Below are 19930 nucleotides of genomic sequence, written 5' to 3'. Positions count from 1 at the left end.
TGCGTGCGTGCGTGCGTGCGTGCGTGCGTGCGTGCGTGCGTGCGTGCGTGCGTGCGTGCGTGCGTGTGTGTGCATGTACACGTGCACTCGGACATGGGTGCATGCATACGTGCATGAGAGAGAGTGTTTATGTGTACCTGTTGTATCATGTATATAGGTGAACAAGATACAACAGCAGCATGTGAACGGATAGTGGAAATGCAAAAGCAGACCAACACAACTGTCCGTCAACTACAGGAGCAAAGTGCTACAAGCACCACAAGCATTGGACAACTACTGGAGCAGCAACAAGACACTAGTGATGAGTTTTCACGTGTCTCAGCAGCTATTGCCACCATTCAACAAGGTGAATACATTTTTTTTCAAGGTCTACTGTAAAAACTATAACTAAGGGCATGCTCACACTGCGACCATGAGCACCCGTCCATGCCTCAGCAAAACGCAGAAACGTGGCAGTCGTGCTCATTGGCAGCCCGGCCAACAGGTGTCGCTCGATGAGAGAATGACACGCGTCAAGGGTCGCCAGTGCATGAAGGTGTATGTGAAAAATAGACCTGTCAAATGGGGATTCAAATCTTACACACTCTGCGACTCCAACACAGCCTACAACTGCAATTTCGACATGTACACCGGTGGTGCCATGGATGTCAGTCAACATGGCCTTACGTACAACCTCGTCATGCGACTCATGACTCCGTACCTGAAGCAAGGTTAACAGCTGTTGACCGACAACTACCGTAAAGTCGCGGATAAAAGCCGGTCTTGCATACAAGCACATCGCGGATAGAAGCTTGAAAATCAAACGGGTCAAATGCATATAAGCCTGTCGCGCGTAGAAGCCTGGCTTCTATGCAAGCGCGGATCGGGTAGGTCACGAGTGAATGCGCTATGTACGATGCATAGTAAAACTGCCGCCATACCGGTAGTCAGTGGTAGATCTACGCGTGTCGCGCGTAGAAGCCTGGCTTCTATGTGCATACAAGCCTGGCAAAAATATCAGTGGTGCATATAAGCATGGTTTGCATACAAGCCTGGTTTTGCATTAAAGCCTGATGCAGAAAGCGGCTTATATGCTTATAAGCCTGGCTTTTATCCGCAACTTTACCGTACTATACGTCCCACAGCCTTGCTCAAGCACTGAAGGCCAACGACTCTGAGCTAGTCGGAACAGTGCGCCTTAACCGACGTGGATTTTCTGATCGCCTGAAAAGCACGAAGCATTTCGAGAAAAAAAGAATCGTCGGGAGACATGCGCTATGAGCGTGAGGGCGACATCATTCATGTGCAGTGGTTGGACAAAAGAGTTGTAACTGTGCTGTCCACCATGCACTCCGCCACTGAGTACACAGAGAAACAAGAAAAAGAAAAGTCAACGGAGAGTTACAGGACGGGACATGTCGCAAGCCGGTTGACATCGAACATTACAATGCAACCATGGGAGGAGTTGATATATTTGATCAACTGGCTAGTAGCTACCGTATTCTCGACAGATCAAAGAAGTTCAACAAAGTGATCTTCTATGATCTCCTCGAGATAGCCGCCATCAATGCCTATAAACTGTTTGCTGCTTGGAGAGAAGCCAATTCAGGTGCAATCAAGAGAAGACAATCCAGGTGCAATCAAGAGGCCCGTGCGCTATTCGCAATGCGAATTTCGACAGCAGCTGGTTCATCAACTCGTCAATCTGCCAATGCATTTAGCACCACCAGCTCTGGAGCATGCTATACCAACACCAGCAGCTGACTACAGACAAGTGCACTCTGCACACATTCCAGACTGTGCTGGTGAGTCTGGAAGAGCCAACTGTGTTGTCTGCTGGAAGCAGGATCGCAAGAGAAACTAGACTGCTTTCTTCTGCTCTAAATGCACCAACAGAGAAGATCATCCGGTGCGCCTATCCATTGGAAAAGGCAAACATGCTTCAGGGTGCTTCATTCACCGGAGTATGATGCTCACAGATGAACTGGTGCATGAGCTGAAGCTGAACAGAGTACATATGAATGGCTTCATTGCAAAACGCGCTAAACGCCAATCTTATGCATATGGCGTTTTCGGTGTCAATCGAATCAGTAGGGATCACTGCATCTGGTGGCCAAAAAGAATTCTCCGAAAACGAGACATATCCCACTGAAAATCAACGTTGAAGTTGACGTTCTACTGCAAAACGCGATAAACACCACCGATGTTTTCAAGCAAAGTGCGACATATCCTGTCGCGCGGGCCAGCGTGACCTGTGACAAGCCAGCGAGTGCTGGCGCAGCACGTGGCAAACATCGCGACTACAAACTGAGTCTGTGCAAAATGTCGATATCAGAGTTCAAAGTACAGTGTTTTCGTGTTGTTGCTTTGTAGCAGCTACATCTACGTTGTCATTTCGTTCTTTTTGTATTATCTTCTTCGTAGCTGTTGTTTTTCGCTTTCGAAACTGAAAAGGGCAGTATGCTAGAGGCGTCAGGGAGGGACGACGCTGCTGCTGGCAGTGCTGTTGCTGCTGAGCTCCTTCAGAGTTCTGAACTCAGTGAAGTCGTTGAACTCTTATTTTCTAATCTCATAATACTGATTAGTCCGGCGAACTGGTCTGGTTTTGCCCGAAAATAATGAAGAATCACCTTGCTTGAGAAAATGGATGGCTCCTGATTTTTGAGAAAGCCTGTATTTGCATACATCACCCTACTCTTCTCATCTGCTAAGTTAGATTTGACCCAAACCCACCCAGTTGTTGATCACAGAAAATCGCTCGTCCTGAAAATTGGTCAAAATGGATTTATCTCGTTTTGCAATGAAGCCCTTCATATTCTCATGTTCCTCGAATTTGGTAATTCGGCAGCATTGCTTGAATTATTATTCGCCATGAATGGCAACGATGTTTCATGTTATCAGCTTAGTTTTAGTCTCATATGAAAGGTAATTCTACCAGCTTCCCAGAATTATATAGGTGTCAATACAAATTATTTACCAATTATTAGTCTCTATTCTCAATCTAATAGACACCGTCATGTTCCTCGAATTTGCCAATTCGGCCGCATTGCTTGAATTATTGTTCGCCATGACTGGCAACGACGCTACATGTTATCAGCTTGTTTCTAGTCTCATATGTAAAGGTAATTCTACCCGCTTTCCAGAACTATAAATGTGTCAATACAAATTATTCACCGTTTAGTCTCTATTCTCAATCTAGTGGACACCGCTATTTTACATTATATAAATCCTGCGGCTGGAAAAGGGTTAACGGATGTTCTGTAGGAATCGGTGAAATCCGACCAAAGTTGATGGTTGGCGCCCTCAACTTGCAGACGTTTGTCATCCTAAGCAGGGTACGAATGTACCTCGCCTTGCACATGCACAAATACCAGAACTGGTGCAGGGAGATGGTGGTGCACTTAGGTTAGATTTCATTGACCACTGTACCTTGCTGTTACTCAATAGCTATATTGTGTGTGTAGGGATAGTATGGATATAAGAATAGCTATATTGTGTGTGTAGGGATAATATGGATATAAGAAAGTACTTGCTTGGTTTTTTTCTTTGTGTTTTTTTACAACTTTGCAGATCAATCTGACATGCGCAGTGACTTGGAGGGAAAAATCGGCGATGTGCAGTCAGCAGTTACTGCTGTATCAGCTACCATGGAAGGCCCTCTCAGGAAGGTGAGTTTTTGTCACATTAGTATTGTACCGTGTTTGCCAGAGTGTAGTGCGTACTTTAGATGCGCTATTTCAGGCCGCAAGTTGCTGGTGTACACTGTGCTCCGAATATAAGAATACATGCACTTTCATAGTAGTCTAATGACTATGGATCTCACTGTAGCCAAATATACCACATCTGAGTCCATGACTACACAAATCATATTCATACATGTCTGGTGTCTTTTGCCAGCTACACTGCAAATGTAAGATGTGTATGAGACCCCATATGTTACACTTGCATTTACAGATGAAATTTTTATGAAAATGTTGGCTCTGATCACACTATAGTACTGTCTTTGTAATCCAAAATGTTCTCAAATCAGGGCTGTGCATTATGCTCCGGATATATCTTGAGTTGCCTAAAAGTTGGACAAAATTTGGTCTGCGTATTATGCTCAGGTGCACATTATACTCTGGCAATTAGGGTAGTTAGTGTGTGTTAGAATGCATACTGGCATGCTTGCATTTGTCACGCACCCTACTTTAAAACCCTTTTCGTGCCAGGAGCGCATATAATATGCGCTCTGAAACTATGACGTGCTTGGCTATGAGTGCATATATGCGCAAAAAAATCGCGCATCATCACCACCTACTTCGGCATGCACATGTTATTGTTAAAACCTCAGGAGAATGAAGGAAACGTCAAGACGAGACTAAGGTTGCGCTTGGTTGACCAATTTCAGAATTTCAATCACAACCATTTTGGCACTTTCTTTGGGAACAAAAACTTCGTGACATTTTTCCCTAATGTTCGCTGATGTTCTGTCACTCGCTGTGTGGATCTGTCGGCATGAAACAGCAACAGATGACATTTCGGAACCATAAGAAGGCATAATTGGCCCAGTATCTGCAAAAATGGACCTTAGGGTGATTTTTCACAAAAAAATTCTGGTTTTGTCGTCTATAGGTATCTAGTGATCACATGGCAAAGTATTAGACCAAACAAAGCAATATTGATGACCCAGAAGCTTCTCAAGCAAGTATAGGTATATATCAGGAAATACAACAATTTATCACAGCGTTTTCCACATCGGAATACTAGTACTACCGTAGAATCCCGCGGATAAGCCCATGGGCTTATCTGTTTCACAAGGACATTTCGATGGGCTTATACGAGAACATGGGCTTGGGCTTATACGCCGACACCAAGTTGTAGGCCTTGACAGACTATGCTAATATTTTCGGGGAATTATGCTTTTCGCATTGCTGAAAAATTGCAGAATTATGCTATTTTTATGCTAAAAGTTATCATATTAGGACACCCAGAATTAATTCGTTGTTTCGGGTCACCCGACCGACCGTCTTTTTTCACCCGACCGCAATTTTTTTTTTTAGTGCATGCAAATGTGCATGACTACAAGGTAGTCTATGGACATACAGCAAGACCGGGACTTTGCCAATCAGGTTATGGTTGTAGTCAGGAGAACTATGCCGCCTCGCCTTGTAGCATGCTGTCAAAATCGAAAAAGGTAGTCTATGTACACACGCGACCCAAAATATAGCAGTCCAGACATCGATCTCAGAAGCAGCGATGCAGCACTTGGTGACGACGTTGTCTTCGATCTCCGATTCGCAATCGGTCCTGAAACAGCATCAGCTCCGCCACTGCGTCGCTCATTGACAGAAGTTTTCAAGGACTTCGGTGAGAGCTGCTCGTCAGACTCGTTTGCCAGCGAGGCCAAGATCTGGTCCTGGAGGAGACCTGGATCTGATGGGACAATGGCTACGCTGTATCGACTACAGTCAGATTTGATCGACTGGCTTGATGGAGAAAAGCTATTCGATATGCACAATTGTACATGTATGCACATGCCCGCAAGTAAAATAAAATAAAAAATAAACCCGACCGACCGACCCTGGTACGGATGAGTGAAGTGACCCGAAACAACGAATTAATTCTAGGTGGCCTTATGCCGCATTATGCTCACATATGCTGCTAGGGTATAATGGTTCTGTGCAAAATAACAGGGGAATTTTTTGTAGAGGGCGTTGTACTGTAGTAACAAAAGTTCAACGGTGTCAACACACCGTCCGACCTAGCTACGACCGTCACTGATTGTAGTGGACTGGACATGTTCTCAAGAGAGTCGTAAACCTACGACTTCAAAGTGCATCTACTTGTACTTGTATTTGTAGAACATGTACAACTGCATGGAATTTGATGGGAACAGACGGATTATTCCAATTGAGATTCATATGAAATTTGCCTTGAATTATGCGATTATTCGATTTAGGTAGGAATTGGTTGATAAATATGGTGGTGAAGACACACCTGGCAATATGGCGGTAAACACACGCCTGCCCACACACGCTCTCTAGGCTGCAAAGTTCTGGCACAGAGCTCTCCTTCTCACCACCACCACCACCATCAGTTCGCGCCTGGCGCCTGGTCGATGCATGGCTGGCGGTATCCGGCATAGCAGGCTGGTACATCAAGGAGCACATGGCACATAGATGATGACACAGCAACGACATAGCTCGATTGCGACGTACGTTTCGTCCCCGCTGGACTCATCAGGCAATCTTCTTCTTGGATGTCTTCATACGGAGCTTGACTCGGGAGAATGAAATTGAAGACACCACTGCAGCTGTACTTATGGTTGATAAATATGGTGGTAAAGACACACCTGGCAATATGCCGGTAAACACACGCCTGCCCACACACGCTCTCTAGGCTGCAAAGTTCTGTCACAGAGCTCTCCTTCTCACCACCCCCACCATCAGTTCGCGCCTGGCGCCTGGTCGATGCATGGCTGGCGGTATCCGGCATAGCAGGCTGGTACATCAAGTAGCGCATGGCACATAGATGATGACACAGCAACGACATAGCTCGATTGCGACGTACGTTTCGTCCCCGCTGCACTCATCAGGCAATCTTCTTCTTGGATGTCTTCATACGGAGCTTGACTCGGGAGAATGAAATTGAAGACACCACTGCAGCTGTACTTATGGTTGATAAATATGGTGGTAAAGACACACCTGGCAATATGGCGGTAAACACACGCCTGCCCACACACGCTCTCTAGGCTGCAAAGTTCTGGCACAGAGCTCTCCTTCTCACCACCACCACCATCAGTTCGCGCCTGGCGCCTGGTCGATGCATGGCTGGCGGTATCCGGCATAGCAGGCTGGTACATCAAGTAGCGCATGGCACATAGATGATGACACAGCAACGACATAGCTCGATTGCGACGTACGTTTCGTCCCCGCTGGACTCATCAGGCAATCTTCTTCTTGGATGTCTTCATACGGAGCTTGACTCGGGAGAATGAAATTGAAGACACCACTGCAGCTGTACTTATGGTTGATAAATATGGTGGTAAAGACACACCTGGCAATATGGCGGTAAACACACGCCTGCCCACACATGCTCTCTAGGCTGCAAAGTTCTGGCACAGAGCTCTCCTTCTCACCACCACCACCATCAGTTCGCGCCTGGCGCCTGGTCGATGCATGGCTGGCGGTATCCGGCATAGCAGGCTGGTACATCAAGTAGCGCATGGCACATAGATGATGACACAGCAACGACATAGCTCGATTGCGACGTACGTTTCGTCCCCGCTGGACTCATCAGGCAATCTTCTTCTTGGATGTCTTCATACGGAGCTTGACTCGGGAGAATGAAATTGAAGACACCACTGCAGCTGTACTTATGGTTGATAAATATGGTGGTAAAGACACACCTGGCAATATGGCGGTAAACACACGCCTGCCCACACACGCTCTCTAGGCTGCAAAGTTCTGTCACAGAGCTCTCCTTCTCACCACCCCCACCATCAGTTCGCGCCTGGCGCCTGGTCGATGCATGGCTGGCGGTATCCGGCATAGCAGGCTGGTACATCAAGTAGCGCATGGCACATAGATGATGACACAGCAACGACATAGCTCGATTGCGACGTACGTTTCGTCCCCGCTGGACTCATCAGGCTATCTTCTTCTTGGATGTCTTCATACGGAGCTTGACTCGGGAGAATGAAATTGAAGACACCACTGCAGCTGTACTTATGGTTGATAAATATGGTGGTAAAGACACACCTGGCAATATGGCGGTAAACACACGCCTGCCCACACACGCTCTCTAGGCTGCAAAGTTCTGGCACAGAGCTCTCCTTCTCACCACCACCACCATCAGTTCGCACCTGGCGCCTGGTCGATGCATGGTGGCGGTATCCGGCATAGCAGGCTGGTACATCAAGTAGCGCATTGCACATAGATGATGACACAGCAACGACATAGCTCGATTGCGACGTACGTTTCGTCCCCGCTGGACTCATCAGGCAATCTTCTTCTTGGATGTCTTCATACGGAGCTTGACTCGGGAGAATGAAATTGAAGACACCACTGCAGCTGTACTTATGGTTGATAAATATGGTGGTAAAGACACACCTGGCAATATGGCGGTAAACACACGCCTGCCCACACACGCTCTCTAGGCTGCAAAGTTCTGGCACAGAGCTCTCCTTCTCACCACCACCACCATCAGTTCGCGCCTGGCGCCTGGTCGATGCATGGCTGGCGGTATCCGGCATAGCAGGCTGGTACATCAAGTAGCGCATGGCACATAGATGATGACACAGCAACGACATAGCTTGATTGCGACGTACGTTTCGTCCCCGCTGGACTCATCAGGCAATCTTCTTCTTGGATGTCTTCATACGGAGCTTGACTCGGGAGAATGAAATTGAAGACACCACTGCAGCTGTACTTATGGTTGATAAATATGGTGGTAAAGACACACCTGGCAATATGGCGGTAAACACACGCCTGCCCACACACGCTCTCTAGGCTGCAAAGTTCTGGCACAGAGCTCTCCATCTCACCACCACCACCATCAGTTCGCGCCTGGCGCCTGGTCGATGCATGGCTGGCGGTATCGACCAGGCGCCAGGCGTGAACTGATGGTGGTGGTGGTGAGAAGGAGAGCTCTGTGCCAGAACTTTGCAGCCTAGAGAGCGTGTGTGGGCAGGCGTGTGTTTACCGCCATATTGCCAGGTGTGTCTTTACCACCATATTTATCAACCATAAGTACAGCTGCAGTGGTGTCTTCAATTTCATTCTCCCGAGTCAAGCTCCGTATGAAGACATCCAAGAAGAAGATTGCCTGATGAGTCCAGCGGGGACGAAACGTACGTCGCAATCGAGCTATGTCGTTGCTGTGTCATCATCCATGTGCCATGCGCTACTTGATGTACCAGCCTGCTATGCCGGATACCGCCAGCCATGCATCGACCAGGCGCCAGGCGCGAACTGATGGTGGTGGTGGTGAGAAGGAGAGCTCTGTGCCAGAACTTTGCAGCCTAGAGAGCGTGTGTGGGCAGGCGTGTGTTTACCGCCATATTGCCAGGTGTGTCTTTACCACCATATTTATCAACCATAAGTACAGCTGCAGTGGTGTCTTCAATTTCATTCTCCCGAGTCAAGGTCCGTATGAAGACATCCAAGAAGAAGATTGCCTGATGAGTCCAGCGGGGACGAAACGTACGTCGCAATCGAGCTATGTCGTTGCTGTGTCATCATCTATGTGCCATGCGCTACTTGATGTACCAGCCTGCTATGCCGGATACCGCCAGCCATGCATCGACCAGGCGCCAGGCGCGAACTGATGGTGGTGGTGGTGAGAAGGAGAGCTCTGTGCCAGAACTTTGCAGCCTAGAGAGCGTGTGTGGGCAGGCGTGTGTTTACCGCCATATTGCCAGGTGTGTCTTTACCACCATATTTATCAACCATAAGTACAGCTGCAGTAGTGTCTTCAATTTCATTCTCCCGAGTCAAGCTCCGTATGAAGACATCCAAGAAGAAGATTGCCTGATGAGTCCAGCGGGGACGAAACGTACGTCGCAATCGAGCTATGTCGTTGCTGTGTCATCATCTATGTGCCATGCGCTACTTGATGTACCAGCCTGCTATGCCGGATACCGCCAGCCATGCATCGACCAGGTGCTAGGCGCGAACTGATGGTGGTGGTGGTGAGAAGGAGAGCTCTGTGCCAGAACTTTGCAGCCTAGAGAGCGTGTGTGGGCAGGCGTGTGTTTACCGCCATATTGCCAGGTGTGTCTTTACCACCATATTTATCAACCATAAGTACAGCTGCAGTGGTGTCTTCAATTTCATTCTCCCGAGTCAAGGTCCGTATGAAGACATCCAAGAAGAAGATTGCCTGATGAGTCCAGCGGGGACGAAACGTACGTCGCAATCGAGCTATGTCGTTGCTGTGTCATCATCTATGTGCCATGCGCTACTTGATGTACCAGCCTGCTATGCCGGATACCGCCAGCCATGCATCGACCAGGCGCCAGGCGCGAACTGATGGTGGTGGTGGTGAGAAGGAGAGCTCTGTGCCAGAACTTTGCAGCCTAGAGAGCGTGTGTGGGCAGGCGTGTGTTTACCGCCATATTGCCAGGTGTGTCTTTACCACCATATTTATCAACCATAAGTACAGCTGCAGTGGTGTCTTCAATTTCATTCTCCTAGGTAGGAATTATGCAAAAAAATCTGCTAGCATAATCTGTCAATGCCTACCAAGTTGTGCTATTAACCCTAGAACTACATGTACCAAAATTTCAACTACCCTAGAAGTACCGGAGGCATCATATGACTCCACTGGACTTAAACATACCTGCTTGGAATTATTATTGGCAATATGTGTAGAAACAGAAGTCCTTGGGGTAAAAGGTACCTTTTAAAAGGAAGAACCAATGACAGGTGCACTATCTTGGAGACCAGCAGCTGGTATTGCGTGCAGCGAAAGGGCGACCTCTCGTCAGTTTACGGAAAAATAAAAGAGAATTTGCTTGCCATGCTCATCCTGCAAACTCTACATTTCAGTCCATTACCCGAAAATGGCTGCTGCTGGGCCAACTTGCTGGATTTTCTCAGCCAGGTTGGTCATTCTTTGACTGCTGTGATAAATAAATTTACGAGCGAAAGGAGAAAGTGGTGTTGCGACTCATAGCAAACGAATAATTTCCGTTCGACGTCGTGTCCGAAGACAATCTTCGTGATTAAACCTCAAGTAGCAGAATAGTTCCTGGAAACTATTTTTAGGGATTTAACTTGATTACATGGCGTCCATTCCTGTCCAGCCGAAGGGCCGTCGGCAGACTATTGCGGGTACAGAGCACGCCTCTTGCGTAAATTTGCGAAACCAATGCCATGATATTGCCTTCACTAAAAGTAGAGTCCTCTCTTACCTTACACCCCACTGCTTCCAAAACCTGAATTATGAGAACCCATTGTGGCAAATGTTCAGCTGCGTCTGCTCGCCCCACATGCGTTTTCCCTTCTACCTTGTGCCATTGATCATGACATGGATCATATTCTGGTCAATGAATGCAAATAATGCATCTGCCCCATCTTCAAAATTGTGAATATCTCGGAAAAGCCTGCATACTTCGGAAGCAACAACCGGTTGCGCGGTTTCGCGCTTGCTTCGTGCAACACATTTTCCACTATCTACCAACTTTGCCAGAGAACCCAGCTTCATGAAGGAAATCCTGTCCGAGTTTTGGAGATTGATGTTCTGTTATGTGTATGGCTCCATAGCTTTATCACCACTAATATCCGCTTGCTCCCTCGACTCCGGTCCCGTATCAGACTGATCGAGAAGCCGGAGCAATTAGTATTCACTCATCTTCATCTGGAGCATATAACTGTATCTCTGTGTTCGTTCACTTCTAATTGCTCGCGCGCAATGCTCCAGGCACTCTCCTCGCATTCATCCCCAACCTCCTGCCCAATAATTTTCAAAATCAAATGCATAGCCAGCAATCGCATGTCATCTCGTACATTGAAAATCAACATAATTTTGCAAATCGACCTTCTTAGCAGGATCACTTTTCAACGAGGACGAAGCAAAGTCGGCCGAACGAAGCCTAGAGGAAGAAAATCACCCTCTCCACTTCACCATCACGATACTGACATAGATACGAGATGAAACAACTAATAAATTCACAAGAAAACTGTACGACCATCATCGCGCTGACTTTGGTCTGAGAATTTCTATCACGATCAAAAATGTACGAGGAGCACTCAAAAATCAGCCACAGGCGTACCTGTATCGCTCTCTACTCCTTTTTCAAGGCACAAAAGTCGACTCTCCACTTTCAAACCAGGAACCAGACATACCAGTGGTCCTTTTCAGCTGCTCCACGAGCGCAGGAAATGTTCACCAAGGGGCGCAGAGCAGCATCCATTCCAGAAAAAGAGCTAAAATACGAGTGAGACTGCATGACTGAGTACATGAGTACATGTATGAGTACATGCAGAAAATAGTCAATTTCAGCGTTTCTGTTCCAAACAGCAACTAGCTTCGACTAGAAACAAAGATTACACCAAAGGATCAAACAACAACCATTTTCTGCAGTTTTTTTGCAGATGGCTACCTTGTGCTTGGCCCAGCACGCCAAAAATCACACCTCGGAGGAGTACAAAAATTACAACTCTCGGATGTCCTTGATTGCTGGCCATGGAAATGCTTTATCGGCAGCGACACTGCGCCTACTGAACATGGCTTCCGCCAGACCAACGTAAACTCAAAGGATGTTCCTAGAATATTATAACTGCCCTGGCACTTCATATCGTTCTATGCTGCAGATGACAAAGTGAATCACTTTCACTTTTAACTTAGGACAAACAAATTTGTCTGTTTCGGCAGGATTCAGGATTACGATATTGACCATAACGCATGTGAAATGTGCATATTAGCATGTCCATAGTACAAATCACCACCTTCATGGTCCCCAATCTCCTTGCTCCCGAATGTATTCCTCTTCACGTTATTCACGTGTGGTTCTAAGCCAAATTCGCCATTTTATTGATGCCTATGGTATGTGGAGTCATATGATGTCGCGCGGTAGTTCTAGGTAGCACCCCCTGGCATTTCGGAACTGTACTAAATTTTTAAAAACACAACCCACTGCCATTAACAAAATACAAAATAAATAAATGTCACAAAATTTGGGGAGATTATAAGCCCCCAAATAACAGCAATCCCATTTTGAAATTCGCAAATGCATCATAATGATGCCTCCGGTACTTCTAGGGTTAAAAAGCATCAAGGACGTGAGAAGTACATTGCTGAAAACCACTGTGCAAACAAAAACAACCGATGGTTGTGCTGAAATGTACGAAAAAACTATAATGTGCATGTACTACGTACATGGTGTGGCCAAGAGTCCATAATTTATGGACTCTCGGTATGACCTAGGCCCATGGGCTTGTACGATGAAGTTGTGTGATGTTCGAACAAACCCTGGGCTTATGTGCGGGCATGGGCTTATACGCGGGTGGGCTTATCCGTGGGATTCTACGGTATGTGTTACAAAAGGCAGTGTAATAAACCAGCCATCCAGTTTTTGTTGGAAAACAACTCTCGCACAACTTCTGGCAAAGAGCATGGAGCATGAGCAAGAGCAAGAACATGGATGGTCTTGATCCTCATCACTGCAGACAGCAATGGAAACTGCTTGAACACTATCCCAAGTCTGCTGATAAACCGCAGAAGTCCGGAACAGGAGGGTGGCTACAACTACACCTGAAGTCTCAGTCTGTGCATTCCACAGGGAATATGACACAGGCATAACATTCTCACACCACACTCGAGTTAATCCAGTACATTTCAGTTCAACTGCCTCTGTTCCCGTCACGTCACTAGTTTCTCCTCTTTGAGTATATCCCCCCAGCGAGGATTTCCAGATGTCAGAAAGTACTTTCACCAGCAGAGATCTCCTTTGGCGGAGCACCTAAATCAAGTTGAGTTTTTCGTCGCTAAATAGGAATTGGGCGTCGATAAAAACATCTTGTGAGAACTGTCCTCGTTCTCTACCAGACGCGACGATTCCTACCTGGGAAGTCCAATGACATCTGGCAGAGATGGACGGTAGTTGGTCATCGTGAGCGAACGCTTCTACTACACTTGTAGGACGATCAAAAGCTTTCATTGTTGCAATGAACTAATTTTTGTTTGGATGTGCACAGCAAAGCAAGAGTATTTTTGCCATGGCAGAAAATGACTTTTCTGCAAAAAATGATTTTCACCCGAAGGTCGATTCTCGCTGATACTGGGCCAATTCACTTTCTGGAAAGACAGCCGTAATCGCAAGGCAAATGTGTCCTGCTGTAAACCAAGCGAAGTGACGATGTTTTCCATTTTGGCCACCAGGCACATTGCCAACAAAAGCACTGCGCTCACTGCTCATCGTTGACAGTTTTTGGTTCAGAATGAGAAAGAGCAGGACAATGGCACTGAGAAGCAAGAAGAGTTTGAAAGGGATAGCGGCTAGCTTTTTGAAATCTGCTTCATGCCCCATAACATGAGTCAAAGTGCGAACAGGTCGGCGAGATGTCAAAACTCCATAACGCAAAGATGTGACACTCGTCATTTCACGCGGCATAGCAAAGCTAACAAGTTCAAAAGCGAAGTCATTCTTCTGCTACCATGGAGCCCATACCTGGTCCTTAACTTGGAAGATCTCGCCATGTTCAGCAGCCTCCACTCCGATGTCTCGTTGATCCCATAGGAGTACAGGTGTATCCCCCCTAAGCAGTTGTGAAGTGATGGTACGACTGGAATGCAGATAACATGCAAAATGTTTGGCTTTTCCTGTACACGTCGTCGTTCCAGGGCTTTCTCGAGAGTGGAGGCGATGAGTACCAGCGTCACCGCGGTCTCCACCTAGAATTTTATTATTTTTATTTACAGTCTGCACTTCATGGCACATAATGAAAATGGCCAATACAATGAAGTAAGGGTGAAATTAATCACGGACCGAGAGCAAAAATGCAAATTATAGAAAGGAAAAAAGAAAAAAGAAAGTGCGGAACTTACGAAGAGAGATGCTAGGGAAGGCACTGGTAGCCAGTGCAGGCTTAATTATATTTTTCAAGGAAACCCTTCGAAAACGGTACTAATCGATTCAGCATGGCATTTTCATTCCTCCCGCAAAGTTTCAGCTGATTTGGATTCATGACAAGGACGGTATGGCGATTTGAAGATCGAAAAACTTCAGTTTTGTTTTTCAAAAAGAAAGGCCATGATCGCACACAAATGATACAACCCGTGTGGCACAATGATTTTTGAATGAAGTTGATCCGCGGACCCCGTGCTTCGCGCATGCATGCATGCATACTGCACAGTATAGTACAGCTACAGAGGCGCTTTTGAACGCAGATATGTAGTTCCTCGCGTTCTTCGAAATGTCTTCCGAACGCGTGGTGCTTGTGTTGTTCTCTTGGTCGAGGCAGAATGCAGCTGCATGTGATGCTCCTGTGTGTTCCTGCATGTTCTCTTTTTCGCGTCTCAACTTTGTAGCGTCCCGACTCAGCTCCACTGGAGAAGATTCAGGAGACTATGCTTTGATCCATATGGAAAATCGATGAAATTTGGTAATTATCGTCGGGCGGTAAAAAGCGCTGGGGAGCATGGGGCTAAAACTTCGTAGCAGTCATCCCTACCATGACAGGCATCGGCTGGTATATGTTCCATTCTGTTCCCTTCCACGGCGGGTCGTCTGCGAAGCTTTCTTCTTCGCCGATTCTCGGACAGATCATACGTCTTCGCACTGTATTTCTCGTCTCCCTCAACGGATCAAAACCCTGTTTTCGCCAGGACGAACACAAAACCCCAGACTTCGCGGCGGCAACATCTTCGAGTAGGGAAAAGCTAGCGACTAACCAGGAATCACCAACAAACACGTGTAATACTCAGCGTGATTTGCGACATCTGTCATTGTGCCGTCGCACCATGCATATACCATGCACGGGAATGGAACACAGACGAGTCGTTTTATTACGACAGCCTGCACTGGCTAGCACTGGTGTATATCATGTACTTTGAAGTACTAGTAAGAGTGAAGACGATCTGGGACGAGGAGAAGCTGCACCGTGACATACGAGAATACATGGATCGACCTGCCACTTTGGTTGGTGCCAGCAGTGATGAATCGACCAATGCCAACTTAGACTGAGACTCAATTCCCATCAATCGATCTTGCATATTTTTGAATACATGTCCATTGAGTGTGTTGAAGTGTTTCCCGTCCAATAATACACTTTCGTCGAGCAGAGTTATCCACAGAATAGTCACGTGAAAAAGTCACGAATTCTATGCTCCCGGAGGACGTAATTTCACCACCAGCCCCCCCCCCCCCCCTACACGCACACACATACACACATACACACACACACACACACTACTACTACTACTGTAGCTTGGTTGCCACAAGGGCCACACCACTCCGAAAGGAGCCAGAGTCATTGTCAGGAGCAGAAACGGAGATGACGACTCAGGTCACTCTGTCGACGGAACTGACGGCTGCAGCGAGAACAGCGAACACCATACGACGCTCTATCAGACTTGGTTGCTCGATGGCCACGGTCGCACTTGTGACGTCTGAAACCAGGCACTGACTTGAACTGCCGATTGCATGTCACACACAAGAGAGAAGCTGGGACGTTGAGCGGAATAGGTGATGCCGGCGCGGACGCTTCCGATGGTTCCAGGGGCAAACAATGATGTACACGCAAGCCACCACGAGAGTGAAACCACCTCCTGCATGTACCACACTGCACAGCACCACGCTGTCCCTGGATGGGGAGACTTCGTTCTGCGCTACACTTGTGTCTTGCTTTGTCACCTGGCCGACGAAACGAACGGTGGCAGATAAGACAGTCCACCCGTTGAGATTGGTCATGGGAAGGACCGCCGAGGCTCGGCCCAACGGCAGACACCCGCCAGGCAGATCGATCCTGAGCAATCCCATACCAAGCTAGATGTTCAATGCCGATGTGCCGAAGATCAGCCGAAATCAAATCCCTCCAGCGACGACGGGGACCACACGCAGGCCGAGGCGACGGTAGGAAGCCAAACAACAGCTGCTTGGGCACACGAACATCCGACATGCGGGCCACATGGCCAAGCCATTCAAGCCTCCGCTTCCGAAGCCGGGAGGACAATAGCGATGTATCACCCCACATCTCTCGGAGCTGCTCATTGGTGATGCGTTCCTCCCACTGTTGTGTTCGCGAAACACACAAGATGCTACGGATGCATTGGTGGTGGAAACTATCGAGGCGCCGGAGGTCACCCTGCAAAGGGCACCAGCACTCCGAAGCATACAGTAGCACTGTCATCACACAGGCGTTATACAATCGGCGCTTCACATGGAGTGAAAGATCACGATTAGCAAACACATCCTGAAGCGATCCAAAGGCACGCGAGGCGAGTGACAAACGCCTCGAAACGTCTCCCGCAGAACGCGCATCCGGAGTGATGACAGAACCCAGATAAACGAAGGAGGAAACATTTTCCACCACCTGTCCATGAAGCGGAATGCCAGCAGTGTCAACTGAAGTAACACCAACACCAGCCACCATAAACTTGGTCTTGGGTATACTCACAGTGAGGCCAAATTCAGCAGAAACATCCTGGAACGCCGTCAAGGCCAACACAGCATGCTCCCGCGAACCAACTACAAAGTTTGCATCGTCCGCATACTCAACATCAACAACAGCGGTCTGCTGATAGGTACGGGTTCGTCGTGCTGGGTTGAATAACTGGCCATCCAAGCGATAGTGAAATTGGATGCCAATGTCTGGGTCACGATCAGCGAGAACAGACCGCCAACGTTCCACCACCAGAGCCAGATAGAGGTTAAAGAGGATTGGGGCCATTACACACCCCTGCCTCAGGCCGTTCTCCACACGAATTTCATCCGTGACACCTCCAGGCACACGCACCTCCGCCACCATGCCATCATGAAATGACTCAATGACCTTGAGGAGAGTCGGAGGAATACCAAGGACAGAAAGAGCACGATACAGTGCAGCCCTAGGCACAGAATCATATGCCTTTCTCAAGTCCACGAAGATACAAAATATTTTTGTACGATGCTCGTATGCCCACACACACTTGGACTTGTTGCTCACTGCCAAAACTGGTCACGTGGGTCTCCCCGGGAGAGGGGAGAGAGACTCAAAAGGAATCTTGGAAAGATCCAGTGTCTGGAGATATGTGGATTTTGTAGAAAAAAAGAAAAAAGAAAAAGATGACTCAATCGGCTATTGTACCGCCCAACGGCCGACACCCCTGAAATCCCCAAAACTCTGGGAAATCCCCCTGAAATCCCCAAAAGTATACAGAACTTTGGGTTAACAGGTATGTATACTTCAAATAGAAAGTATATGAGCCACAATCAGCGAAAACGACCCTTAGAGATTTCGTAATTTTTTCAAGAAAAAGGTCAATTTGTGACGTTCAACGATTTTTTGATCGCGCTGCGAACAGTGCGACGACTTTTTGAACTCCTTGCTTGAGGTAATTTATTTTTAAGTTGAAGTGGTGTCGAGTGGCGACTCCAGTGTTCCTTGATCTTGTTGCGATGGCTGCGGACGCCAGAGCTGTTCGCAGAGCACACACGGCAGTCATTGTCTACAGCTAACTCGAGCCTGGTGGGGAGTGGATGCTGAAGTAGCCGCTGAAGTTCAGAATGAGGATGAAACGTTCTTTGGTTCCGACATCGATGTCAACAGCGAGGCGGACTCGTAGCTGTCATCTCCTGCTGCGATGCGGCTCAAAGTGGCCGATGACTCGTCAGAGTCGGAAGATGAGGAGTCGTCACTGAGATAAATTCTGAGTCTGGGGCTAGTGACGGCAGCGACGTTGTGTCTTCAGCTGCGGAGGAAGAAATGGAAGACAAGTAGTAGTATTTATTTTATTTACCATCGGATGCCTCAACAGTGATACACACAACTCTTAAGAGGGCCGATAACGGGATAAGTGGAAAGGAAAGGAAAAGAAAAGAAAAAATAGAAAAAAATGGAATTCAGACATCAAGCAGTACAGTAATCAAACACCAAGTCAACTTCAATCTTAGTACAAGAACTATCAAGATCATCGAGAAACTCAACAGATTCCAAAAAGAAGGTCAAAATACTTCTTAAACGCCACTGGGTCTTTAAAAAGATCCCTGAGTTGGTTTGCAAATGTAGAGGAATGGTGGTGTCTGCGCCACTCGGCAGGTAGTGTATTAAAGAAAATTGCGGCACGATTGGAAAAAGAATTTACTCCATCAGTTGTCCAGTGCTTATGTCGTAGTCCGGCGGCCCGGAGTTAGGCCCCGGAGCCGCGGCACCAACATGACTAATCTACAACTATCCCATTACAGGCCGTGCAGTGGTGGCCGTAACTACAATTACATTATTAAACATACCGACACCACATACACTCGCACATCAGACATATTTAGACATGTTCGGGTCACACCACACCTAGACACACACTCACTCGCCGCGCCATGCCCTCACATGTACAGCACCCGCATTCACATACTTACACACATATACACACACACACACACACACACACACACATACACACACGCCTATACTTTCACATCGAGACTCACATCTTGCGGTCAGACATAATATCAAACGATACTTATCAAAACGAGAGGGAAGAAAGTCGTGACTTGCCGTAAAGACGAAGTTGCGAGAGAGAGAGAGAGAGAGAGAAGGAAAGTCATCGCAATAGTATCTAGTTGCGGCCATGGAAGTCCATGGCCACGAGATTGCTGGTCCCGCATGCAATAGCGTATCACCGTAATAAATATGTGTACGAACTGTTGCATAAAGAGCGGGAGCCATGTGGGGAAATAACAGCGTAGACCAAATAAGGGAGGCCTCAGGCCTTGTGTGAAGATATAAAATAAAGACGATTATGAACCCGTTTACGGGAGATAGATAAATAATAAAACAACTAAATAAGGCATACTTGTCCCGTAGAGGCCTAAAAGGCACGTGCCAATCGTATGGATACGACATATCTCCCCGCTTACACGGAAAAGAACACGTCCTCGTATTATAAGTAACGTAATAAATTAAACTAAGATTATGGCTAACAATTTAACTAAACGAGTGCAGGTCACAATTTGAGTTCCGATCAAAAACTGTTCAAAGACTAGCTGTAATATTGGCCACAACCAATCCAGTCAATACCACTGAAATCCTTACTCGTGCCAGACGGGACTCCCAAACAGCTGAGGTGGATGGCGGGAACGCGGGGTTCGCCTTTCCATCACGCCAACTGGCGGAGCACTGTCGGATACCCGAGCGGTGTCCTCCTCGTCTCGGGCGGCGGCATCAGTGGCATCAGGCTGGTAGGACGGAGTCAGGGTGGATGCCATGGGCTGCGGTGGGTCCGACTCATCTTGTTCGTGAACCTCCTGCAGCCGACTCGGTCGATGATGACA

General features: G+C 47.5%; 1 protein-coding gene across 2 annotated transcripts in view; it reads left to right on the top strand.

Annotated features, from left to right (window-relative positions):
- LOC135811602 (probable serine/threonine-protein kinase DDB_G0284251) overlaps positions 1-19930 on the top strand; it is a 151166-nt gene that overhangs the window by 32420 nt on the left and 98816 nt on the right. For both annotated transcript variants that reach the window (XM_065324837.1, XM_065324836.1), the window contains exons 3-4: positions 158-346; positions 3550-3647. In XM_065324837.1, coding sequence (XP_065180909.1) covers positions 158-346; positions 3550-3647 — 287 coding nt within the window. The remainder of the gene's footprint in view (positions 1-157; positions 347-3549; positions 3648-19930) is intronic.

The sequence above is a fragment of the Sycon ciliatum genome, chromosome 3, assembly GCF_964019385.1.
Source record: "Sycon ciliatum chromosome 3, ocSycCili1.1, whole genome shotgun sequence".
NCBI classification, from domain to species: Eukaryota; Metazoa; Porifera; class Calcarea; order Leucosolenida; family Sycettidae; genus Sycon; species Sycon ciliatum.
The sequence above is the reverse complement of the archived record's forward strand: the minus strand, read 5'-3'. Positions and strand labels throughout refer to the sequence as shown.